The sequence below is a fragment of the Trichechus manatus genome, unplaced genomic scaffold, assembly GCF_000243295.1.
Source record: "Trichechus manatus latirostris isolate Lorelei unplaced genomic scaffold, TriManLat1.0 scaffold00058, whole genome shotgun sequence".
Classification (NCBI taxonomy): domain Eukaryota; kingdom Metazoa; phylum Chordata; class Mammalia; order Sirenia; family Trichechidae; genus Trichechus; species Trichechus manatus.
Window position 1 is genome coordinate 10,160,858 of NW_004443994.1, and position 26,902 is coordinate 10,187,759.

Here is a 26,902-nt window from a genome sequence, read left to right on the forward strand (position 1 = left end):
AGAAGACAAGGAGATGGAAAATAGATGAGAAAAGATGAAAACTTAGAGGATAAATCCAGGAGACCCAACATTCAACTAATATGAGTTCCAGAAATAGAGAACAAAGAAAAAAGATGGAGGAACTTACCAAAGAAAAATTTCCAGGGCTGGAGGACATGAGTAAAGAGAAGATCCCAGAAGTTTCCAGAGGGAAAAACAGGTCACATGCAAAGGATCAAGAATCAGAATGGGATCTGACTTTTCAACAGCAACTCTGAATCAGGAAGATAGTGGAGCAAGCCTGCCAAAATTCTGAGGAAAGATTATTTCCAAACTAGAATTCTATACCTATCCATACTATCTAATCAAGGGTAAAGGAGAATAAAGCTATGTTCAGGCATATAAAAGTCCCAAAATATTCCTCTTCCATACATCCTTTCTTAGGAAAGATTTTACCCGCTGAAACTAATGAGTAAGTCAAGTAGGGAGACATGAGTTTCAGGAAACAGAGGCTCCAAAGCAGACAAGAAAGCAGGGAATTCCCAGGAGGGTAGCTGTGCAGCTGGCATAGAAAGCAACCAGTCCACGGTGGAGCAAGAGGACAACGGGCTCCAGGAAGGATGTCTCTAAGAACAGAAAGTGAAACTGAGACAATATCAGATGTGTTTACACATGTTGAGGAAAGATTTACACTTTGGTGAAGCTTTCGGGGAAGCCTGTGGAAAACCAAGCAAAAAAAGAAATGTGAAGCAATTGTTAACTTCGGGAAACACCAAAAGTTGTACAGGAAAGGAAATATAATTGGAGTCCATTACTTGGATCAGTTGTGAATGCTATATATGTACTGATAATGCAAGCACTGAACATTAATTTAACAAAAGACTGCAATCTAAGAATTATGTGTGTTGGCAGAGGAGGTGGTTGGGCTGTTTAAGAGAACTAAACCTTCATCTTCTACAGTGGGAAGTTGGTAGATAATACCTAAAGCTGAAGAATCAAGAAATAACACTAGGAACATGTCGTCTAGAAGTATGGCGGTGAGTTCCTGAAGAAACAGCTCAAGTAATGTCTCTAGGGAGAGGGAATTAGGGATGGAGGAGGAAAACTGCTGTTTGTTCTGTTAAGTCTAGAGGTACTATTTGACTTTTTAATATATTTCATATATTAATATAAAACTAATTCAAAATAAAATACGTAGCGATTGATTTTTAACATTACTATCTCATTTACTAAAGAGTTCTGCTTTCTTTTTGATTTTGTGCCTAATTTTGAAACTTCAGGATTTTTCCTTATCCAAAGCTCAGAATGCTTTAATCCCATGTTCCGACCTACACGTGGGGTGAGGATCAGTAAATACAGCCAGATGCATTCATCTTTGTCATTAATTTAAGCACTAAGAGGGCTGAAGAGTTCATACAAAGACCATCAAAAAACAGTATATGAGCAGCCTGCTACATTTACCTTTATAACCATTAGCTTGAAGAGAGGTCGACTGAGAACCATAAAGATGCTGTTCAGATGTGATAGGAGGGAGCTAGAAGTGTTCAACTTGAAGAAGAGATGCTTGAGGCGTGACTTTATCATCATTTTCAAATATATAGAAGGTGGTTTCCAGATGTTTCTGGATCTACTGAGGAACACATGAGGAAATGGATTCATAGCAGAGCCTAAGGAATTTACATAGGAGACTGAGATCCATTCCCTAACCCTAACAAGAGTTCCTTATTTAGGTGCACCTGACCCAAGCCGAGGAAGACCAAAGAAGAATTGATGCCTTTGAATTATGGTGTTGCTTAAGAATATTGAATATATCATGGACTGCCAGAAGAACGAACAAATCTGTCCTGGAAGAAGTACAGCCAGAATGCTTCTTAGACACATTGATGGCAAGACTTCGTCTCACGTACTTTGGACGTTATCAGGAGGGACCAGTCCCTGGAGAAGGACATCATGCTTAGTGAAGTAGAGGGTCAGCAAAAAAGAGGAAGACCCTCAACGAAATGGATTGATACAGTGGCTGCAATAATGGGCTCAATCATAGCAACTGTTGTGAGGATGGCACAGGACCCAGCAGTGTTTCGTTCAGTTGTGCATGGGATCACTATGAGTCTGAACCGACTCGACAACACCTAACAATAACAACAACAACAAGAGTTACTGAAGAGCGCTGAAGAATTCTGTTTTTTATAATGAAGACAATTTCCATTTTCTGTAGGATTCATTAGAAAGATGAAACTTACAGCCTCCCCCTAGCCCTCCCAACCCCATCTTGCAGTGATTTTGTTGAAAGAAATAGCAGGAAGGGACGTGGTCTCATGGGGACCACACAGTTCGCATTTCTTTTGGGATCAGCTTTACATTAGAGGCCATCCATCCCATGCAGCTGTTCCTAGCCCAGGAACCTCAGCACAAAATAAATTTTCCATAATGTGTCAAGAATGTTTAGTGAGCCCTAGTCTGGAGTCCATGGCTACTGCAAACAGTTAACACTCTCATCTGCTAACTGAAAGGTTGACGGTTTGAATCCACCCAGAGGCATCTCAGAAGAAAGGCCTGGCAATCTACTTCTGAAAAATCAGCCATCGAAAACTCTGTGGAGCACACTTTTGCTCTGACACACATGGGGTCACCATGAGTTGGAATCAACTTGAAGGCAACTGGTTGGTTAAGCTTGATATAACTAAAGCTCAAACTTGCTCCTAGGACCCTGAAGTTGCTTGCTTAGTTTATGTTCTGTGTTGTCCAGTTGGACTAGTAGTTACAACACAGTACTTATGACTGTGACCCAAAGGTGTTATAGGACTTGGATGGATCAGACCATTAACCCTTTACCCGTGACTTGAATTTGTCCAGTGACTTGAATTTAAGTTGTTTTCTGGGAATCTGGCTTAGTGGCACAGAGCCAGGCACCTTTAGTGCTTTCTGGGCACCCACTAGTTTAAAACAAGGGGGAAACTGGGCTTCGTTGTACACATACACATCTTGGAGTCTCCCTACCCACTACCACTACCTGCCACCATCCACAGAATTGGGGTAGAAGTGGCCTGGTTGGAAGGTGCTCCTTGAAGAGGAAATGAGTAAACCTCCTAATAAACTCATCACTGAGTTACCCAAAATGCCTAACACTGTTGCCATCCCTTAGGCCAATTCTCACAATATGGATGGTTCAGAGAAGTATTATTTTAAGCCTCACCAGGTGTAATCAGATCCTCTTCCTGAAGGCAGGCTTTGCTGGTTGTGAGGGAGAGAGAGTCAAAGGCACTAGCCATACATACAGTACAGAGGGGAAGAGATAACAAGATGACATGAAAACTCAGCTGTGGACCATCTAGAACCTCTGCATCTTCTTCCAGCCAAGCCCTGGAAAGCCTGGAGTCATAACCAGATTGTTATGGACCTGGGAAGCTGAGATAGTGCAGATACTCCTCTGTCTGAAATGGTTAGTCCCACTACAGTGAAACCTTAGAAAGCTGAGGCCTAACCCCAGATTTCAGTACCTGCAGGAACAGACCCCACAGCCCTATTCACAGTGGCCCATGAATCATTTGCTTCCCTACCAGATGTAAAGCAGGTGTTGTCCTCTTCTCTCTGCATCCCCCCTTGCGCAGCATAGTAAGTTCTAAGGTGCATAAATCTCCTAAATGGAAAAGTAAACATTATTCCTTAAAAAAAACAAAAAGCGAAGAAAGGGAAAAAATGTGTCAGATTTTCCTGGCTTACACTACTCTTCTAGTTTATCAGATCAAAATGAATTCATATCAGCAATAGCTTCCCTGGCATTTCCTATTTTAAATAATATTGGGCTGAAACACACATCACCCTTCTTGCGGGACAATTGGGCTGCAGTTATTCTGCTCTCAGTATTACTTGCATGTTCCCGTTTTCTTCCTGGATGATTTAAGTAACAGCAAAATACAGCAGTTGCCAACTCTTGAAACATTTCTGGCTGCCTTCCTTTTCTTCCCTCAAAACCTAGGCTCTTGTCAAAACCTTGATTCATAGTGACTTATGAGCAACCAGAGCAAGTTGTAGAATAATCCGTTATGAAGAAACCAAGCTTCCCTTGGAATCAGTGGAGTTGCTTCTCGGAAAAGAGTCTTATTTTCTAGAAGCGGCATCAGCAGGGATTGAGAGGGTCAATGGAGGGTTTGCCTCAGCCTTCCCTCCTTTGCTTTATCTTTTGGGTTTGGGGTAGGATGAAGGCTGTGCCCATTCTGTTCTTTTTCACTTTCTCCCCTGCCTCTTGTACACATTCTTGGGAGCTGTGTCATGACAAATCCTGTAAATGATTCACATCACAGTGACCTTTAAAGAGCAGAGTAGAAATCAGCTGGATTTCAGGAGCCTAGAGCAGTGTGGAAGCCAGCATCCAGGGGCTCTGTCTCCCTGCACCTTAAGCTGGAGCACATTGCTATCTCTCTGGCTGCCAAGCATGAGCCTGCTGGTTTGATGATGACTTTAATCACAAAGCTAATGTTGGCAATATTTACGAATGCTCGTGTGTAATTTAAAGCTTACATGTTATTATATGATTAAACTTCTGAAAATGAAAATCGGATTAATAGACAACTGAAAAGATTAGTGGAGGGGGTAGGAGTTATGGAAAGGGAAGCTTATTTAACTCATTAGAATTCCTTTTTTTTTTCTCTTCTATATTCGTTTGCAGCTTGAGTACCACCAAAAGAAATTAAATTAGTCCAGAAATAATTTAACCTTAGTTACCATGGAGTATAATGGAGCCCTGGAGTATAATGGAGCCCTGGTGGCACAGTGGTTAAGTGCTCGGCTGCTAACCAAAAGGTTGGTGGTTGGAACCCACCAGCGTCTCCTTGGGAGAAAGATGTGGCAGTCCGCTTCCGTGAAAGATTTATAGCCTTGGAAACTCTATGGGGCAGTTCTACTCTGTCCTCTAGGGTTGCTATGAGTCGGAATCAACTCAGAGGCACCTAACAGCAACGACAAACAATGGGTTTGGTTTTTGGTACCATGGAGTATAAAAATGTAGCAAATTCTTATTATATCACTGCTTTATAAACTGGTATCACTGTTGATTTTTTGAACTAAAGAGAAGGTGTTTTGTTGCTTTTTAAATAGTGTTTTTAAAATGCTGTCTTTTTTGCCCATTTCCAGGAATAAAAATGACCCTCCTGATCACCCAATCCTTTCATCTCTCTCCGTTCTTTGTTGCTATCATCAAGGAACAGTCATAAAAGGGTCATTTTTAATCACTTTGGTGAGGATTCCAAGAATCATTCTCATATACGTTTATAACACTGTAAAAGAGAAGGTAAGACAGCACCCTAATACATAGCATGGTTGGTGATTGGGTTAATTACTGGAAAGTTAATTACTGGAAAACTGCAGTGGGCCCCCGGGCAGGAATGTGATCTGTGACAGTGCCATTCAGAAGACTCCTGTGTCCTTCAGGTCTTCCTTCTCGACCCCTACCCTAAACAAACCGTTTTGCCCAGTCTCAGTTTTGTTTATGGTTTTGTTTGTTGGGTTTTCTCCAACATGGTGGGGATAGGGTCGGGAGGGAGACATCTAGGAGCAGTTCTGAGTTAGCTGGGTTTCCTTCTGATTTAAATGCTGAACAAATGGAATGAATTCTTAAGATAAAATTTAAACAAGTTTTGGTGGGCATGTATCATGCTTTAAAAAGAAAATACGCTATCAGATAAGGAGTAATTTGTTTCCATTTTAATGAGAAAATATTCCCTCCCTTTTATGTTTTCTAGAGGGTGCCAAGGGAAGTTACTGGTGTGTGGGCGGGAGGGAAGGAGGGAGAGTATGTGAATGAGTGAGTGTGAGTGTGTGTGTATGAGAGAGAATGTGTGTGTGTGTGTGTCCACTCTTATGCATGCTTGAGAGAGAGAAGTGGGCAAGCTAGCTGACCTAAATCTCAGCTCAAAAGACAGAAAACTGTAGGGCTTTTGTCCCTGGGGTTTTTTCTCCTGCCTGGTTTGTATTTCCGTGCACATTTGGTTATGAATGCCCGTGGAAACCAGAACACCAGGAAAACAGCTGTTCTCATGGTATTTCTGGCCTGCCAAATAAGGGAAGATTGGATTTTCCCAGTTTTGCTGTTGTCACACCATGTTAATCTCTCCCCTACCCCTACCCCGGGGCTGGTGACTTGGTCAGAGTTTCACAGATTTACCTGATTACAACCTTAGTATATAGCTGTGTGTCCTTAGTAAACTGGGAAAGTTTTACACTTGGGTTCATAATTATAATGTAGAATTGTTTTTGTTTGCCCTTTTAAGCAGAAATCTGAATTGTTGATATCTTAAAATCCATAATGACAATATGAGCTATAGATTAATTAGGAACAGTTGATTCAGTTTCACATAAAATTATTTAGGTTCCTTATCTTGAAATGCATGCTTAGTAATTGTCCCTCATGATAGAATATTTTCCTGTATTTCTATTAAATTCTTACCTAGCTACATTTTGCTGGCTTTCTTTTCTCTTGAAGAGGCACTTCCACATCCAGGCCTACTCTGGCTACTTCTGACTCCTGTATGTTTAAATTGATCCTTCAATCTTAGAAAACTTGGAGAAGGATTCCTTGAAGATGAGAATAGCTTTTTATTTTAAATATAGTCATGTATATGTACAGGCAGTCCGCGGGTTATGAATGAGATCCATTCCTAAGTCTGCCTTTAAGTTGAATTTGTAGGTAAGTCGGTACAGGTCTATACGGTTCTTATTCAGTGTCAGTCAGTCAAATGTTTGTCTGAGTATATAGTATATATTTCACCTTTCTGTTCATATCAAACACTTAAGAAACACTCCCAATCCATACAGTGTTTTCATGAGCATCACAAAGTAGTGTGTGCATTTATTATTACGAACCATTGTATTTAATATAATAAGCTTTATGGCAGTCCATTCTTAAGTACGAATTGTCCATAAGTTGGACATTCATAACCTGGGTCTGCCTGTACATTAGCAATAGATAATCATAAATTAATAAGCAGCAGCAGAGCTTGCTGTCCCTCTTATAGTTAAGTATCTTAAGCTCTTTGGGAAGCAGACTTACATAAATCTAAAAAAGAAGTCAGTGGAAGACCCAAGGTCTCTGGCTGGGATCTAAAAGGGTATTTATCATTCGCAGGATCTCATAAGGACCAAGGGGCCAAACTCTTTTTCAGTGATGTCACTGTCCTTTCTTAGTCTAGCAAACAACTTGGCTTCCTCAGTAGTCTTACAGCCCAGTACTGTCTGCAACATCAACATTTCACACAGCCACGGCTTGATCTTTTGTACTTTAAATAGGCTCATTCACAACCACAGCCTGCTGAAAAGTATCCAGATCAGGTTTCATCCAATTGAATTAAAACTGGGACAAGAAAATGTCCATATAAGGCTGGGTTATTCCTGGGGTCTTCATAGAAGACTATTTCAGGATTGTTTTCAGGGATTTTTTTTTTTTTTTTGAATTCTGTGCAGTGGGTAGGATGCATTCAGTCACCCTCCCCCAAGAGTTTTAGTTAACTGTTTACTCTTGGAGATCCAGTAATGGGCTCAAGCATAGCAACGATTGTGAGGATGGTGCAGGACTGGGCAGTGTTTCCTTCTGTTGTACATAGGGTCGCTGTGAGTCAGAACCAACTAGATGGCATCTAACAACAACATTTCCTCTTGAGATATGCACAAATTCAAATCGTATTTAAAAGGACTAATTCATCCCCTGAAATTTAGCCTTGAAAGTCTCACTATAGGATTTATTTCCCAAAAAGTTAAACTCGACTCTTCTTTTATGTGTACACATAACTAATATCTACAGTGGATTACTTTGTCCTATTATCTCTGGAATGCAGATTTTTCTTGAATATAAACTTTGGTTTGAAAAAGCAAAGTTTACAATTTAAGGCGCTCAGAGGGGAGTGGAGGGGAAGAGAGGATCATTTTACTAGAACCAGAAGGCTTAGTTTTCCTTTGCCAATGATTACAGACTAACTGGGTTCCCTTTCTGCTGACAGCTAAGCCTGTAACAGCTAAGCCTACAAGGCAGAAACTTTGCTTATCAATAATAATAGTGTTGATAACAATAGTTATTAATATTCATTAATTAATAATAGTAGCTATTATTTGGTCCAAAGTAGAAGAACTTCTCTCATACTGAATGAGAATTGCTGCAGTGTTTCCCCAGGTGGATACTTTTCCAAGCAGAGACAGTGTCCCCTCAGAAACTGCCCACTTGGCCTCTCTGCCTGCATTTTTTTTTTTTACGGTGTTATTACTTCATCTAATATGAGTATATTTGATGAATGTGTAGAATTTTTTTTATTGTACTTCAGATGAACGTTTACAGGACAAATAGTTTCTCATTAAACAGTTAGTACACATCTTGTTTTATGACATTGGTTAACAATCCCACGACATGTCAACACTCTGACTTCTCGACCTTGGGTTCCCTATTACCAGCTTTCCTGCCCCCTCCTGCCTTCTAGTCCTTGCCCCTGGGCTGGCGTGCCCCTTTAGTCTCATTTTGTTTTATAGTCCTGTCTAATCTTTGGCTGAAGGGTGAACCTTGGGAGTGAGTTCATTACTGAGCTAAAAGGGTGCCCGGGGGCCATACTCTCGGTGTTTCTCCAGTCTCTGTCAGGCCATTAAGTCTGGTCTTTTTTTGTGAGTTAGAATTTTGTTCTACATTTTTCTGCAGCTCTGTCTGGGACCTCCTGTTGTGATCCCTGTCAAAGGAGTCAGTAGTGGTAGCTGGACACCATCTAGTTGTACTGGACTCAGTCTGGTGGAGGCCATGTAGTTGTGATCCATTAGTCCTTTGGACTAATCTTTCTCTTGTGTTTTGTTTTCTTCATTCTCCCTTGCTCCCGAAGGGGTGAGACCAGTGGAGTATCTTAGATGGCTGCTCACAGGCTTTTAAGACCCCAGACGCTACTCACCAAGGTAGAATGTAGAACATTTTCTTTATAAACTATGTTATGCCAGTTGAGCTAGATGTTCCGAGACCATAGTCCCCACAGCCCTCTGCCCAGCAGTTCGGTCCCTCAGGGAGTTTGGATGTGTCCATGGAGCTTCCATGACCTTGTCTGGTACAAGTTGTGCTGGCTTCCCTAGTATTGTGTACTGTCTTACCCTTCACCAAATTAACCACTTTTCTATTGTCTATTTAGTATTCCCCTCCACCCCTCCCATCCCTCATAACCATCAAAGATTGTTTCTTTTTGTGTGTAAGTAAACCTTTTCATGAGTTTTTACATTAGTGGTCTCATACAATGTTTGTCCTTTTGTAATTGACTTATTTCTGCCGGCGTTGTTTTTGACTCTGTTCCTTTGGTTCTGACCCTGATCCCACAGCGTAATGCATGGTCAAAGTGCGTGTTCAGATGCTGCTTCTGCTGTTTCTGGAGTCTTGACAAATATCTGCGCCATCTCAACCAGGTATGTCTCCTACCGTGTGCCCCAGGCCCACACAGGCAAGAGGGTGGGCTCTGTCCCTTAGGTCAGGGTTTTGGCAATTTTTTTTTGGTAAGAGGCCAGATTGTGTAAATATTTTAGGCTTTGTAAGCCACAAGGTCTCTCTCACAGCTACTCAACTCTGCTATTGTAGAGGGAAGTGGCAACAGATAAAATGTAAATGAATGGGTGTGGCTGTGTTCCAATAAAACCTTATTTATGGATACCGAAATTTGAATTTCATGTCATTTTTCATGTGTCAGGGAATATTCTTCTTTTGATTTTTTAAAGCCACTTTAAAATGTAAAAATAATCTAAGCTTGAGGCCAGAAGAAAGCAGGGGACCTACTAGATCTGGCCCACAGGCTGTAGTTTGCAGACCCCTGCCTTAGGGCCTGAGATCATTAAAGACACTCTTCAAATTCTGAAAGAAATGCGTTTCTCTTTTAAGAAATAAAAAGGGGGAGGAAGGCGTTACCAAACCCAGTATAATGAATACAATCAACTGAGAGCCAATTTTCAGTGTCTTCTCTGAGAACTATAATTTTCCTGAAATAGGAGAATTACCTCCCTAATTTTTATATATTTTACCAGCCTTTCTCTTTCAAGCTATAAATAGTCCTTATAAAAATCAGAAAAATTATATACTGCAATTGTTTTAATTTCAGATTTTTTTTCTCTCCTGAGTCTTTCAAGTTGATGGAAATGTAAATATATGTTTTATTTTTCTATAGATAATTTAAGAAATTTTAATAGCCCTTAGTCAAATTTACACAAAACAGTGTTATTGTAAGTCAGCAGGCTTTTTTACAATTTTAAATGTCCACAGAAATTTCTCTATAAAAAGTACTTCTTATCATTGCTCCTCTTCCTAAGAAATGTACCATTAGAAGGAAAAGGACTGATTAAACCATCCATGTTTAATGTCATGTAAGTGGCATTTATAATATCTTCTATTATTCAGAGAAAAATATAGCCTCCTTATAGTAAAGCACCGTTTTTAAGGCTCTTGAAAGAATTAAGAATCTTGGAGTACATTTTGGAGTGTATTTAGCTTTCATTTTGATTGCTATCAGCAGGCACATATAAAACACACAGTGGGTGGTTCAGTGGTAGAGTTCTCACCTTCCATGCAGTAGACCTGGGTTCAATTCTAGCCAATGCACCTCATGCACAGCCACCACCCATCTGTCAGTGGAGATTTGCATGTTGCTATGATGCTGAACAGGTTTCAGAGGAGCTTCCAGACTAAGACAGACTAGGAAGAAAGGCCTGACAATCTACTTTTGAAAATCAGCCAGTAAAAACCCTATGGATCACAACAATCTGATCCCCAACCTCCACAACCAATCATGGGGATGGTGCAGTACAGACCAGTGTTTAGTTCCGTTGTGAATGGGGTCGCCATGAGTTGGGGACTGACTTCTGCAGCTAACAACAACAAAATACCATAGCACCTTTCAGAATAGTGGGCCATATAGCAAGTCAAGCCAAACCCTATGGATACTCCCCACCCCCACAAAAAAAAACCAAACCTGTTGCCGTGGAGTTGATTCCGACTCATAATGAGTGACTCTATAGGTCAGGGTAGAACTGCCCCATAGAGTTTCCAAGGAGCAGCTGGTGGAATCGAACTGCCGACCTTTCGGTTAGCAGCCAAACACTAAGCCTCTGGCACCACCAGGGCTCCTTCTCCCATCATGGTGTAATATACCATGCTTTTCTCTTCCTAGAACTGTGTTCATGTATGCAGACTCTAACTTTTCCCACAAAGATTTTCAGATGCATTACAACAATGTATTCACTATGATAAAACATAAATACGTGGAAAATCAAGGCTAAGAAAACATACAGCTAGCCTAGAAATACAAAAGCAACAGAACTACTGATAAACACAGCTATGTTTGCCATGTGATCCTGCAGGGCCCTAAGATTTATTTGCCTTCTCCTTTCACTATATTATGTAAATTCAAGTTCTTTCTTTGTCCATCTTTCACTTATGTTTTCAAACTGCTCCATGGAAGCCGAGGTTCTCCTTGTGGATGCTGCAGGGACCACCACTTCAGGAGAGACGAGAAATGGGAAAGGGTGGGGGAGGGAGGGAGGGCTCTGGCTCCATACCACCCTGGCCCCATTCCACCTTTCAACTAGAGTAACTCCACTGATTCAGGAGTGGGATTCCTTTCATTTGAAGATAGGCCTCTGCTGCTAAAACACATTTGAAAACCACTATTTCTTATCATTTTTATATCTGTTTTCCCTACCCTGTTATCCTGAGAAACATGCATTCTGTCTTCTGAAATTCTGCCCCCTTGAACTGTTTGTGCTTGACTACTAACTGAAAGATTGGCAGTTTGAATCCACCCAATGGCACTGCAGAAGAAAGTCCTGGTAATCTACTTCTGTCAGATTGCAGCCATTGGAAACCGTATGGAGCACAGTTGTACTCTGACACCCATGAGGTCACCATGCATTGGAATCAACTAGATGGCAATGGATATAATAACCCAGTACCTTTTCCCTTGGGAGTTCAAAATGTTTCCAAAATCATAAGTGGTGTTAGTGTTAATTGTACTGTAATTACCATTGTAAAGGTGATACCTCCTTACAACAGATATACAGTAGGAGTAACTGTCTCTGAATCACAAAAAGACTAAGCTAGCCTTGATCCAGCTCTCCTAGTAAATCAGTGGTTCAAACAAGAATAGGTCTCTTGGATTCTAATCATGGTGCCTGCGCACTGGGCCTTGCCTTAAACCAGCTGCCCTAGCACCTTTACCTTGGGATAACTCCTACAGAACTAGATAACCCCAGCTGACAGAGGTACCACTGGTAGGTCTAAGGTTTAGTAGGGTGAGAAAGAAGGGGAGAAAGAATGAAAGAGAAAGAATTAGTGTGGATATTGATGGGGAGAGAGGGATCCCTTCTGATCTAAATTGAATACTGGAAAGCAGAGGGAAAAAAAAGATTTTTAAGAATAAAGATGAAACCAGGGCCAGGAGGGAGGGGGAAAGGACGAGTTATTGCTTAAGGAGCAGTGAGTTTCTGTTAAGGATAATGGGAAAATTTGGAAATGGATAGCGGTGATGGTTGTACAACATGATGAACGCAATCATTGTCACTGAACTGTACATGTACAAGTTGTTGAACTGGTCAATGTTTTGTTATATATTATTTTTACCACAAAAAAAAAAGTTTTAAAAAAGGCAAAAGGAAAAAAAAAGAATAAAGATGGTTATTATATAATGGTGATTACATCTCTTCTCTACCTCATTTGGCAGTGGACAAGGGAAATGAGCTTAAAGTGAGAAAAGGAGTTTAGATTCACCTTTAGAAAATTTTCCTGGCATGGAAATGAGTTACTAGGGGAAGTTTTGGCATCTCCGTCTCTGGGAATCAAATTTAAAGGAGCTGAGGCCTATTTTATTTTCCTTGTTTTACGGAATACGAACCAGGAAATGCAAAAAGAGAATGTGATCCATTTGTTACCCTCAAAACCCAGATGCTCCTCGTAGTTAACATCAAGGAGCTGGTTTTTACCATTGCTTTTGGAAAGCCTCATCTGTCTTCACTGAGCCCTGGGAGGGAGGCAGGTGGCAGTTGCTCCATTTTGTAGACGCCCAGCCTGAGGCTGCATACTGATTCACTTGCAGAGTGGGAGGTAAAACTCCCAGTCTCATAATTTCTCATTACTCAGCTCTCTACATCATAAATGCCGAATGTATGCATACCTGAACAAATTGGATGTATACAACTCATTCATTCTCCAACAGCTATTTGTTTTTTATTGAATTTGTATGACTTGTTTATTGAACCTGGTATTATGGGGAGGGGACCATGGTGATACAGAGTAAGTGTAAAGCACAGGCGCGGCCTTCAAGGAGGTGACAAACTAGTGAGGGTGGAGGAATGATAGAGGCGTATGGATGAGACATTTATGTAACAGTACAGAAGGGTGCCGGAGTGAGGGCCATGGAAGTTCGGAGAAGGGAATCGTGTTTGACGTGGGATCTTAGTTTCTTAGTGTTGCTGTAACATAAATACCACAAGTGGATGGGTGTAAAGAACAGGAATTTGTTTCTCACAGTTTAGGAGGCTAGAAGTCCAAATCAGGTTTTCAGCCATGTCGATTCCTTCCTGGAGATCTGGTCCCGTAAAGATTACAGCCTATGGGACAGTTCTACTCTATCATATAAGGGTTGCTATGAGTCGGAATCGACTCAATCGCACGCGACAACAACAATCTTTATGGAAGCAGATCACCAGGTCTTTCTCCCTCAGAACCACGGGTGGGTTCGAACCGCCACCGTTAGCACCCTAGCATTTTAAAGCTACAAAATGTGTTACATAATAACAAATATTAGTGTTTTACTTAGTTTCCTGAGAACTCAAATTCATTATTCTGTTAAGAAGCCTGGCTGCCAAATGGTGCCTGGTAACACTACAAAGTTTGTGAATGTGCTCATGCAGAGCTGGGTTTTTTGCACATCGGGGAGGGAATATCATCGATGTTGCTTTGAGTCGGCTGTGTTGTTCCATTGCATTTTACTTCTGTTGATTATTTGGTTTTGTTTAATTCATTATTTTCTTTATCATTTTGAGCATTGCCTTCCTCTTCAATCCTTTGTTTGTTGTCCAGGAGAAATTAGGGATGGGTGTAGGAGGTGAGTGGAGGGCTGAGGTCAGAAAGTTTGAGATCCAGCATTTCTATTGCAGTCTCCTGGGAGGAGCTCCCAGATAAGGCAGCTGCTTAGGTGTAGTGGTAGTTCAAGTCTAGCTTCGGCCACATCCTTCTTTGTGTAAGTTGGGTGAGTCACTTAACCTTACTGAGCTCCTGTAAAACAAGGGGATTGAGCTAAATGAGCCCTGGGGTCCTTGTGTGGCTTTCTGACCCTAGGTGTCATACTAAGCCTTGATCCCGGGCAGGCTCCACTGCAACCATGAAATGCTTTGTGTGGGACATGGGGGAAATAGAAAAAAAGTAAACTGTTTTCCTGTCGTGTTCCAAGATGACAGGGTCATTTTTTTCTTGTTGTACTTCTTATCCATGGCAAGAACTTACTCTGGAATCACAAAGATCAGTGATGTCTTGTTGCCCACTCCTGAGTCTCCAGAATCTTGTAGCATGGCCTGAGATTGTGAGTTAACGAAGGAGAACCATCTATCTGTATCCAGCCACAGCTATTCTCCCATAGTGCTGCTGTGTAGTGACAGAAACAAAGTAAGTGCAGTAACTGGTGACTCTCCCTGAGATTCTGGGGAAATTCCAGTCACCTCAGTCATTCTCAACAGCAGGAGAGTCTCCTATAATGTCCAACAGGCTTTGTGTCTCATTTCTGCCTTGGGTGATAAGACAGGATAGCTGGGTGCCTGATGGGAGTCCCTGGATACTTAACCCACTTGGCTGCTAACCAAAAGGTTGGAGGTTGGAGTCCACCCAGAGGTGCCTCAGAAGCAAGACCTGGCTATCTACTTCCAAAAATTCAGGCATTGAGAATCCTGTGGAGCACAGTTCTACTCTGACACACATGCCAACTCGATGGCAACTGGTTCTGGGTGCCTGATGAATCTGTGCTGTATCTCATGGTCGGTGACTTGAGGAGAGGACAAAACAAATCAGATCCACCTTTATGCAGTGCGTAAAGTCTGCAGCAGGCTTTATACTTTGGCGTCTGCATAGGTAGATGCTACGCAAAAGCACAGATCATTGTCTCTTGGCATTTGATCAGATAATGGATTCCTGTCTTCCTGACCAACAAATACCCTGGTCAGAAAGGCCCCAGATAACCGTATCAAGTCCAGTGCTGAGAAAAACTTGCTGCTGCTTGGAAAACAGGCACGTTTATCCCTCTCCACCTTAGAGTCCCCCTTACGTCCCCACCCCGCACTGCCCGTCAATACTTTTTTCTTTTCAGTGAACATAAGGTCAGTCTCTGTCTTCTAAACCTTTGTGACAAACTTAACTTTGTAACATCTCAAAGTCTTCTCTTCCCCCCCTTTTTTACAGCTAGCTCTGTTTCAGTGATTCTCTTTCTTGCAACACATCAATAGTAAAGGTGCTGCTTGACTTTTGCATGTCAACTTTTGGGTTATCCCAAGCCAATTGGCAGATCTTCAGTGACTCTGTCTCCCCAGAGCAGCATTCGGGAGAGAAAAAGTAGTGATATTGTGTGATTTCTTTAACTAGATTATGGAAATGATGTAAAGGTTTTTAAGAGGACACAGTTCTTTCGGGAGCTGACATTGCCACGATAGGTAGCCTCATCACAGTGCATCCAAGCTGCCCTTCTTTCAAGATGGCGGTGGTTCTGACCCCTGCCACCTCTGCCAGCCTGGTTTAGAGCTATTCTGGGGCAGCCAGCTGATGGGAAGAGCTCTGGAGAGCTCCTCCACGTGCACATGTTTTAGAAAGAAATTCACATTTGTGTCAATATGATAGTTTGCATTAGGGCTCATTTATAGACAATGATAATCCCCACAGCCCAGCTGTTTTGTGGCAAATGCTACCACCCTGGCTTTAGATAGAAAGGAATTGAGACACCTATTTGTCAGAGGCCCCAGACTGTCTGGGAGAGAAACAAACTATGTCCTCATATTTCCTGGTGCATGGCTTGGAAGCTGCTGGGCTTAGGGCTGTGGCTTTATGTGGCTTCCCTGAGAACAGTCTGGAGCCTAGCTCCCACCTGCTGTGGGTGTGTTACGGCGGGCAGGGATGAGGAGGGTGAGGCCCGAAAGCCCTTTTTGCCAAGTGGGCCTTAACACCTCTTCCACCCTTTGGGGTAAGGCCCAGTGAGTAGCCGCCATCTTAGACTGAACTCTGAAGTCCCTCCTAACTTGAAATTCTTCCACCTTTGGGAGAGGCAGTTAATGTTTGTTGACAGAAAAAGAGGAAAAGCTATGCAAGGGGCGCTCAGCCAATCAGGAAACCCTCGTTGGAGGCAACTGAGTGTTAGACATAAATTACTTTGACTTCCTCTGAGGTGTACCCCTCCTACAGACAAGAATTAAAAAAAAAAAAAAACAGTTGCTGTCAAGTCGATTCCAACTCATGGCAAGCCCGTGTATGTCAGAGTAGAGTTGTGCTCATAGAGTTTTCAATGACTGACTTTTTGGAAGTAGATTGCCAGGCTTTGCTTTCAAGGTACCTCTGGGTGGACTCAAATCTCCAGCCTTTCAGTTAGCACCTGAGCGTGTTAACTGTTTGCATGACCCAGGGACTCTGAAGACAAGAATATTCATCATTTATTGAGCACTTACTATATGCCAAGCACTGGTACTTTACATATATAACTATCTTTATCCCCACAAATAATCCTGTGAGGGAGGTACTATTGTCCTTTTTTCTTTTAACACATGATGACAGTTGCAGAGAGGTTAAGTAGTAACCTGCTGTAGGTTAGACAGGAGGAAAGTAACAGAGGTGGGTGTTGTAGTTTTAGAGCTCTGATAAATTATTTCTCTCTTCCTTGTCCAAGTCCTGAACCAATTAAGAGACACAAGAGTCAAGCAGATGAAGATTAAAAATACCACCTTGAATACTCAATCAGCTGGTTGGAGAATGTGCCCTAGAAACAGCTGTAGGCAAGTGGGCTTGTTAGTGTTTCACCCCTAATCAGAAAGACCAACCCACCCTCTCCCCACCCCAGCCAACCATGTAGGCCTTCCCTTGGAGCCCCCCTGGAAACTCACAACCGAGAAGGTTGTGACAGGTGGATCCCAAAAGAGAGTGAGAAAGAGGCTGTAAAAATGGTGTCTGACCTCTTAAGTTCACAAGGCGGGAGGAGAATCAAGATCAACAGCCCAAGGCTGATTCCTGTGAGGCACAGGTCAGACATGCCTTCTCTCTACACCATCTTTACCAATTCTGACACCAGCCATCCCTCCCTTGGTACTGTCTACTTCTCTACTGGGTTCAATAATTCATTGCAATGGCAACACACAACTCACAGATCATACTCAGAATTAGGGAGTTTATTAGGGAAGTAACAGGTTACAATTTAGGCTCAGGAACACTCAAGGATACAGTTCTTCCATCAGGACAGCCTCTTCCCAGCTGTGTTGGCAGGCATGCCTCTCCCTATCCCTCAGTCTCTGCCCAAAGGCACTCAGCTTTCTCATTCCGTGGGCCAGGAAGCCCTCTGCACAGTCTCCTGTGGGTCTCTCCTTCCTTGGTCATGGTGGGCTGTTCTCTTTCCCGCATCTGGGGTGGCTCATCTCAAGCCCAGCAGGATAGCAAAACCAACCAGTCCCTTTGGTGAGCTATAATTACCCTATCTGCACAGCCCTGCCGAGTTACCTGGGTGAGAGTTATAAGACCATGGCTAGAAAGGCCACACAAAAGTGATCCATCCCACCGTAGAGGCTGAACATCCCTCCCCACCCCCACCCCGGCTGTGCTCTGCTCCTTCCTCCAGACTTACCCAATCCCTTAGCTCAACCTCCTACCCTGGGAGTGAATGAGAGGTCTAAGCCTAAAGGAGGTCCCTGACCGTGGCAATACAAAGCCAAGGGAATCAAGGTCACCCCACACCAGGGCTCAAACCCAGGTCTTCACCAGTCCAGTAGGCTAGTCCTTGCACAGGGTAGGAACTCAGAACCCCAGAGTGTTAGAGATCGCAGAGTACCCTCCCCTCGTTTTACAGCAGGATCTGGGGTCCAGTGAAGTTAAATGCCTCAACCAGGGTTACACAGTGGGCAGAGCAGAGACTGAGAGCCTAGTCTCTTGGCTGTATCTGATTCCTTTCTTCCCTGTTGCATATCTTCTCTTGCCCTGCCCTTGCCCTTCAGAGCTTCACTGAGATACTGGAAACAGACAGACAAGTATGTCACTTTGCACAGTATGTCAGCGAGAGCTGCCCTGCCTTACCTATTCAGCAGAAGTAGCTCTCCCTCTTTCCTCAAGCAACATGGAAGACGACCCGTGCTCATAAGGGCAGAAGGGTGAGGAACATTTGAGTCCTGGAGAGGTTGGCATCTCACTTCTTATTAATGATGTCAAGCCCTGAGCTTCCTTCTCCAAACCTCCTATATTCTCCTCACAGCTCAGCCCTCCCTTCTTCCAGAAGATGGTTGCCCACATCTTATGAGAACTCCCTCTTCCTCACTCCTTCCTCCTCCTTGGATCTGGGTCCATACATCAATTTTCCCAGCTGTGTGACAGAGTGGAAAAAATAAAGACTTTGAAGTAAACAGGCCTGAGTTTGAATCATAGCTTCTCCACTTACTCTGTGACCTGGAGCAGGTTATTCTGCCACTCTTAGCCTCAGTTTCCCCACATATAAAGCAAAATTCTTAGTACCTACCTCATGGGGGTTTCAGAGGGTTAATGAGCTAATACATCCTTGCATGCTGTTTGCCTCTTAGTACATGCTCCATGAATGTCAGTTTCTTTTTTGGAGATGTGGAGGGTTTAGCTACTTTAGTGTATTCATTCATTCACCAAATATTGGAAGTCAATTTGTGCCAGACAGATTGGGTATAACCATGCCTATCTCCCAAGACTGTTGTAAATAATTAGAGATAATGTTTCAAAGCTCTTATTCTATGCCTGGCATGTAAAGGTTCTTACTAAATAAATGGAAGTTATTATCATTATTATCAACCCACTAAATATGTGAGCTCCTGAATATATCCTATGGCACTTAGATTTGTGCTGAGTTCATGGGGGCTAGTCATAAAATCTTCTGAGTTAGGGAGCTATCGGCATCCGTCCGTAGGGAACCTCTTTTTAAACTACACCTCTCTCTCCCTCACCCCACCTCCAGCTAGAACCACTACACTAGTAACTCCTTGGGGGAGTTAACTTGCTAAGAGCTGCCCTTCTGGTCCCTGCAGTCCAGAAAAATGCCTGACTTTCCCTCACATGAAGGGGGATGGTGAGGGAAGTCCAGTACTTGAATCTAAACCTGTAACCAGGAGACAGAAACAACTGTGACCTGACAGCTCAGGAAACGTCCCCTGCACAGCACATCCATTAGCAGAGGGTGCACTTCTGACCCCTTCTTTTCTGCATTTGGCACTCATTTTCTTTCTCCGTCACTCCCATTCTTCAGCACTGCCTAGCAAGGATGGTTGGGAGCGTTTCCAGCAACACTGGAAAAGGTCATCTGACTAAAGCAATCGCCATTTGCTTGAACTATTAGAGTCCTTTCATAAGTCTGAACCCCATGCAGCACATGAAGCAACCCCTTTATGGTCCTTGTACTTTCCTGCCCTGACATGTTCTAGGTACCTGGGAGTATGCTGAGGGAGACTGCCTATGTTTTTAACTTTGATCTATGAAAACCACCTTTGGAGTCAGCAAAATTCAATTTCCGTATAAATAAGGAAGCTGTTGACATGTGAAAACACTGTGCTCTGATGAACAGTGTTCGGATGTGGGGGTTTGGCGGCACCAGACTTCTCTTACGTTCTTCACTGTCTGCAGAGCAGCGTCTGCTGCCGGCCTCTGGGCTGGCCTGGCCACTGACCACAGCCAGGAGTGGGGTCGGGGAGGCTGTTAAGAATGGAAGATGGAACTTTCACAACCCCAGTTATCAAAAGTATCCCAAGTGCTTAAGAAATACAGAGTATAGATTAGTTTGGACATTTCCCAAATTCATTTAGTGTGGGAAATGCAATTAAACCATTAAGAGGCTCATCCCTGAATCTAATCTTCCTCATGACAGAGAGCAGGTTTCTTCATGTCATTTCTCTTTGTCTCGTTTTCTTCTATAAATGGAGTTATTGTCAGAGGGCCCGACTGCCCACCTCTGAAGCCCACGCCTCCTCTCCTCCCTTCCATTCCCTTCTAGGCAAGGCACTGGCTGTGAGGACATTCCTCAGCTGTCCTTCTCCTCTTGCCTTTGTCCTCCACACTGAGACTTGTTGAGAGAAGGTGATTTTTGGCCAGGGACTAGAGAATGCATTCATAAAAAAAAAAAAAAGAGGTGGTGTGAGTCGTGGTGTTTGTGGAAACAAAGGCCGCTTTGATGCAGTCACTAATACGTGTTCTGCCACAAGCTGGAATCTGATGCTGCCCTGAGCTACCAGTACCTGAGCCTCTTCCTTGACCGACTTCCTCATGGGTATGAGTCTTAGCTACAAATGCAAATGTGCAAGAAATACTGTATTATGTTGCTTGATCTAATTTCTGACTTAGAGCTCCCATTCTACTGGGCAGGCAGAAAATGTAATCTCTTATTCATGAGGTATCCCCCCATGGGGTTATGCAAAGTTTCTAGTAGCAACTGGTCCCCAGATATTAGTATATGCAGGTTGCCCTTGAGACATCTATCTTCCCATCTTCATGGCTCCTTGTGGCCCTGCATGGGAAGCAACAATCTTTTGTAAGGCCACCTGTGGTTGTGTCTGCCTGGATGTGGTAGCGTGACTGAGTGCCCCAGTTTTAGCACTGGGAGTCCCACGTCCCTAGAGCCCCTCACTCCTGGCAACCCAGGACCCTAAGAGTTACTTCCCACTAGAGTCTTGTCACTTCTCTGTGTGCTGCTGAAAAAGCAGACCTGGATTCCCTGGTTGTGATTGACAGACCTCTTTTCCCTCCTTCCCTCCACCCAAAGAATGTCATTTTCCAATCTGGGGGTGGAGAAAGACCTGCTGCTCCAAGACATTCAGTTTATGTTAGGAATCCCCCTCTTTCACCTTCTCCACTGGTAGGTAAGGACTTAAAGAACTTAAACTTTTGCAAAACAAATGTCAGTAAGAGTTGCAGAGTGGGTGTCTTCTTGCTTTCGCACCTCGCCCTGCCCCCAACCTCACCTGAGGGAGTGAGCACAGAGCCCAAGTCCTGCTTGCATGGGGAATGCAGAGAGGAGGGAAACCAGACAATGCATGGAGAGAAAAGAAACGAGAGCAAAGTAAACCATCGCACGTGTATATTAGGGATAGCCTTTCCATTTAGAGGCTCATCTTTACAGATGTTTGAAAAGCAAATTCTGTGAAAAGTAGAAGAGGAAACGAGAATTTGGGCTCAGTTAGTTATCTTAGCTAGGTGGATTCTTCCCTGGGTGATGCAAATGGTTAATGCACTCAGCTGCTGACCAAAAGGTTGGAAGTTCTAGTCCATCCAGAGGTGCCTTGGAAGAAAGCCCTTGTGATCTACTTCCAAAAATCAGCCATTGAAAACCATATGGAGCACAGTTCTACTCTGACACTCATGGAGTGACCGTGAGTTGGAATCGATGCATCAGCAACTGGTATTGGTATCTAGGTGGGGCTAACAAGTTCCTAAAAGGGTTGGCAAGTGGATCCAGGTTTTGACATTTCAAGTGGTTTCATCTTCCTCCTCTTGCGTTTTTCAAAATTCCTCAGTTGGCATTGGGGTGGGGCAGAGAGAAGCATTTGCTAGGCTTGCATTCATCCAAGGAGTGAGACAGCTGAACTGATGACTTCATCAAGATGCTTCTCAGTCCTCACATCTCAGTGGGGGTGGAGAAGGGCTTTCTGGGCCTGCTTGCCATGCCCACATCTTGCCTCTATCAAAGCAGCAACAAAGAAATTTCACTAGGTCCCTAGAACACAAGGCTACTGTCCTGGCTTGGTTCCCAGCATCCAGCACCCAGCCCGATACTTGGCCAAAGCAGACCTTCCTGGCATGTTTGTTGATTGAAGAATGATTGAATAAGAAGGTCTCTACGACCTCAGCACCAGCCCTGGGATCATGCTGCCTTCAGATAGCTTTCTGCATGTGCTGAGAGCGCCAAGGAGGCAAGAAAGGAGAAGGAAATACAAGCTCAAAAGAGCTGTCCATTCTTGTTGGAGCTGCTCTGCCAACACTTAGGACTGACAGCAAGAGAAACCGCTCTTAGAACAGAAGTGCCAGGAGCCAGGGGAGGCCAAAATGGGAGGACCAGCGGTTAATCTTTTAAAGCTTCAGAAAGAAAAGATCTGTTTCTATAGTGAGTGTCTGTAAGCAAATGCATTTTTCTTACACTAGAGCTTTTCTCTGCAAGCTGGACTAGGCTGTGGTACAGAGCAACAATTATTCCCAGCAACCAGCGACCTTTCGATTTACTGCCAGGCCTTTTTCATGCAGCTGACCAGGTCAGCTTTTGCTTCTCCAGCCCCATGCCCATCAACAGTATGTTAGTGGAGGGACAAACAGCTAACTTAAAATTTGTTTCTTTAAAAGCATGCCAACATTCCCATTTCTGCTATCCAATCTCCCTTTTGCCATTTCTTAGTTCTGAGCATTAAATCAGAGATGTCTCAACATTCTCTTAACTAAAGAACCAACCTTCTAAGGTCCATAAATAACAGAGCCATTTATTGAATTTTTACTGTATGCCAGGCACAATGGTAGACATTTTACATACACAGTCTAAGTTTATCCTCTCAAGGATTCTGTGTGTTAGGTGGGCATTACCCGCACTGTCCACAATCCGTCTGTCAGTTTGTTGTACTGTGGTGCCTTGTGTTGCTGTGATGCTGGAACCTATGCCACAATTATTTCAAATAGCAGCAGAGTCATCCATGGTAGATAGGTTTCAGCAGAGCTTCCAGGCTAAGACAGACTAGGAAGAAAGACCTAGCAATCTACTTCTGTAAATTAACAAATGAAAACCTTGTGGATAACAACAGAACATTATCCAGCTCACACTACACAGATCAGCAGCACAATACGTATTTTTTTCCAACGCACAGGGATCATTCTTCAGAATAGACTATATTTTAGGCCATAAAGCAAGCCTCAATAAATTCAAAAACATCAAAATAATACAAAGCATCTTCTCTGGTCATAATGTTATAAAATTAGAAATCAACAGGAAGAACAAGGAAAAAAATCAAACACATGGAAATGGAATAACACCTTGCTTAAAAGTCACTAGGTAATAGAAGAAATTTAAAATATAATTTAAAAAATTCCTAGAATCAAATCAGAATGAAAACACAATGTACCAAAACCTTTGGGACACAGCAAAAGTAGTCCTCAGAGGTCAGTTTATAGCAATAAATGCATTCATCAAAAAAGAAGAAAGGGCCAAAATCAATACCTTAACCCAACAACTCGAACAAATAGAAAAAGAGCAGGAAAAAAAAACAACATTCACCAGAAGAAAGGAAATTATATAAAGATTAGAGCAGAAATAAATGAAACAGAAAAACAATAGAAAGAATCAACAAGACTAGAAGCTAGTTCTTCGAAAGGATCAATAAAATCAACAAACCACTGGCCAGACTGACAAAGGAAAAGAAGAAGATGAAATAAGATGGATGACATTACAACAGAACCAAGTGAGATAAAAAGGATCATAACAGGATATTATGAAAAATTGTACTCCAACAAATTTGAAACTTAGAAGAAATAAACAAATTTCTAGAAACACACTACCTAACTAACACAAACTGAGGTAGAAAATTTGAATATACCCATAACAAAATAAAAAATTGAAGAGGTCATAAAAAAAAAAACTCCCAACAAAAAAAAAAGCCCCAGCCCAGACAGCTTCACTGGAGAATTCTACCAAACATTCAGAGAAGAGTTGACACCAATTCTACTCAAACTCTTCCAGAACATACAAAAGGAAGGGATACTCCCAAATTCATTCTATGAAGCCAGCATAACTCTGATACCAAAGCCAGGCAAAGACACCACTACAAAAGAAAATTACCAACCAATATCACTCATGAATATAGATGCAAAAATTCTCAACAAAATTCTAGCCAACAGAATTCAACAGCATATCAAAAAATAATATATGACCAAATGGGATTCATACCAGGTATGCAAGGATGGTTCAACATTAGAAAATCAATCAACGTAATTCACCACATAAATAAAGCAAAGTAAAAGAACCACATGATCATCGCAATTGATGCAGAAAAGGCATTTGATAAGATCCAAAACCCATTCCCGATGAAAACTCTCAGCAAAACAGGAATAGAAGGGAAATTCCTCAACATAATTAAGGGCATATATACAAAACCAACAGCCAACATTATTCTCAATGGAGAGAGACTGAAAGCATTCCCCTTGAGAAAGGGAACCAGACAGGATGCCCTTTATCACCACTCTTATTCAGTATTGTACTGGAAGTCCTACCTAGAGCAATAAGGCAAGAAATGGAAATAAAGGGCATCCAAATTGGTAAGGAAGAAGTAAAACTGTCTCTATTTGCAGATGATATGATCCTATTCATAGAAAATCCCAGAGATTCCACAAGAAAGCTACTGGAACTAATAGGAGGAGTCAGCAAAGTAGCAGGATAAAATATCAGCATAAAAAAAAATCAATTGGATTCCTCTTTGCTAACAAGGAGAACTCCAAAAAGGAAATCAGGAAAACAATACCATTTACAGTAGCCTCCAAAAGATAAAATACTTAGGGATAAATCTAACTAGGGAGGTAAAAGACTTATACAAAGAAAACTACAAAACACTACTGCAGGAAACCAAGAGAGACCTACATAAATGGAAAAACATACCATGCTCATGGATGGGAAGACTTAACATTGTGATAATATCAGTACTACCCAAAGCGATCTATAGATCCAGCAACGTTCTGTAACAAGACAGAAAAACTAATCACCAACTTTATATGGAAAGGAAAGAGGCCTCATATAAGTAAATCAATATTGAAGAAGAACAAAATAGGAGGTCTCACACTCCCTGATCTCAGAACCTGCTATACAGCCACGGTAGTCAAAACAGCTTGGTACTGGTACAACAACAGACATATAGACCAGTGGAACAGAATTGAAAACACAGAAGTAAATCCATCCACCTATGGACAGCTGATCTTCGACAAAGGGTTGAAGTCCATTAAATGGGGAAGAGATAGCCTCTTTAACAAATGGTGCTGGCAAAACTGGATACCCATTTGCAGAAAAATGAAACAGGATCCGTAAAACACACCACACACAAAACTAGCTCAAAATGGATCAAAGACCTAAAGGTTAAACCTAAAACAATAAATTTCATGGAAGAAAACATAGGTACAAACCTAGAGGCCCTAATTTTTGGCATAAATAGACTAGCAAGCGTAACTGAAAATGCAGAAACAGCAGAAGATAAACTAGATAACTGGGACCTCCTAAAAATTAAATACTTATGCTCATCAGAAGACTCCCCCAAAAGAGTAAAAAGAGAACCTACAGACTGGGAAGAAAATTTTGGCAACGACATATCTGACAAGGGTCTAATCCCTAAAATACACAGAAAACTTCAACACCTCAACAACAAAAATACAAACAATCCAATTAAAAAATGGACAAAGGACATGAACAGTCACTTCACCAAAGAAGACATTCAGGAGCTAACAAACCCATGAAAAGATGCGCTCAATCATTAGCCATTAGAGAGATACAAATCAAAACTACAATGAGATACCATCTCACCCTGGCAATAATGGAATGATCAAAAAAAAAAAAAAAAAAAAACAGAAAACAACAAATGCTGACAAGGTAGGACTGTAAAATGGTATAACCAGTATGGAAAACAGTATGGTGCTTCCTTAAAAAGCAAGAAATAGAAATATCATATGGTCCAGCAATCCCACTCCTAGGTATATATCCTAGAGAAATAAGAGTCACATGAATAGACATATACACACCCATATTCATTGCAGTATTATTCACAATAGCAAAAAGGTGGAAACAACCTAAGGTGCCCATCAACAGATGAATGGATATACAAAATGTGGTACTCACGTACAGTGGAATACTACGCAATGATAAAGAGCAATGATGAGTCTGCAAAACATCTCACAACATGGATGAACCTGGAGGACTTTATGCTGAGTGAAATAAGTCAATCAGAAAAGGACAAGTATTGTATGAGACCACTATTATAAAAAGACAAGAATAGGTTTACACATAGAAAGAAACGTTCCTTGATGGTTACCAGGGATGGGAGGTAGAAGGAGGGGGAATCACTAATAGATAGTAGATACATCTTAATTCTGGTGAAGGGAAAGGCAATACACAGTATGGGGGAAGTCAGCACAACATGACCAAGGCAAAGGAAGACACTGAGAGCTATGCAGGAATAAAGGGCAGCTATGGTAAATACTGGAAACCCTGGTGGCGTAGTGGTTAAAACTATGGCTGTTAACCAAAAGGTGGGCAGTTTGAATCCACCAGGCACTCCTTGGAAACTCTATGGGGCAGTTCTGCTCTGTCCTGTAGGGTCACTATGAGTCGGAATCGATTTGACGGCACCGGGTTTTTTGTTTTTAGAGTAAATACTATAATATATACAATTCTGCAACAACAGTAATAACAGTAATTTGTGAGTGGATACATCGGTAGATATGCATGCTAAATAGGTGTGGGAGGACATGCAAGAGTACACCGTGTGCATACATAGGTATGGTTGTGGATATTTCCACGTATCTGTAAGGGCTGCATGTATACTCATATATAGTAGAGCACATAGGAGGCATAGTTGTGGAAACTTCTTAGACATAACCAAACACCTCATAGGACTGAGCTGGGTTTGAAGGCTAAGGAGCATAGTCTCAGGGGACATCTAGGTCAATTGGCATAACATAGTTCATAAA

The 26,902-nt window shown here is 42.2% G+C and overlaps 1 protein-coding gene across 4 annotated transcripts in view; it reads left to right on the top strand.

Annotated features, from left to right (window-relative positions):
* The window catches only part of SLC44A3 (solute carrier family 44 member 3), a 106,991-nt gene that overhangs the window by 64,723 nt on the left and 15,366 nt on the right, over positions 1–26,902 (top strand). For all 4 annotated transcript variants that reach the window (XM_004378767.2, XM_004378764.2, XM_004378765.2 and 1 more), the window contains 2 exons: positions 5,110–5,266; positions 9,307–9,390. In XM_004378767.2, the coding sequence (XP_004378824.1) occupies positions 5,110–5,266; positions 9,307–9,390 (241 nt within the window). The remainder of the gene's footprint in view (positions 1–5,109; positions 5,267–9,306; positions 9,391–26,902) is intronic.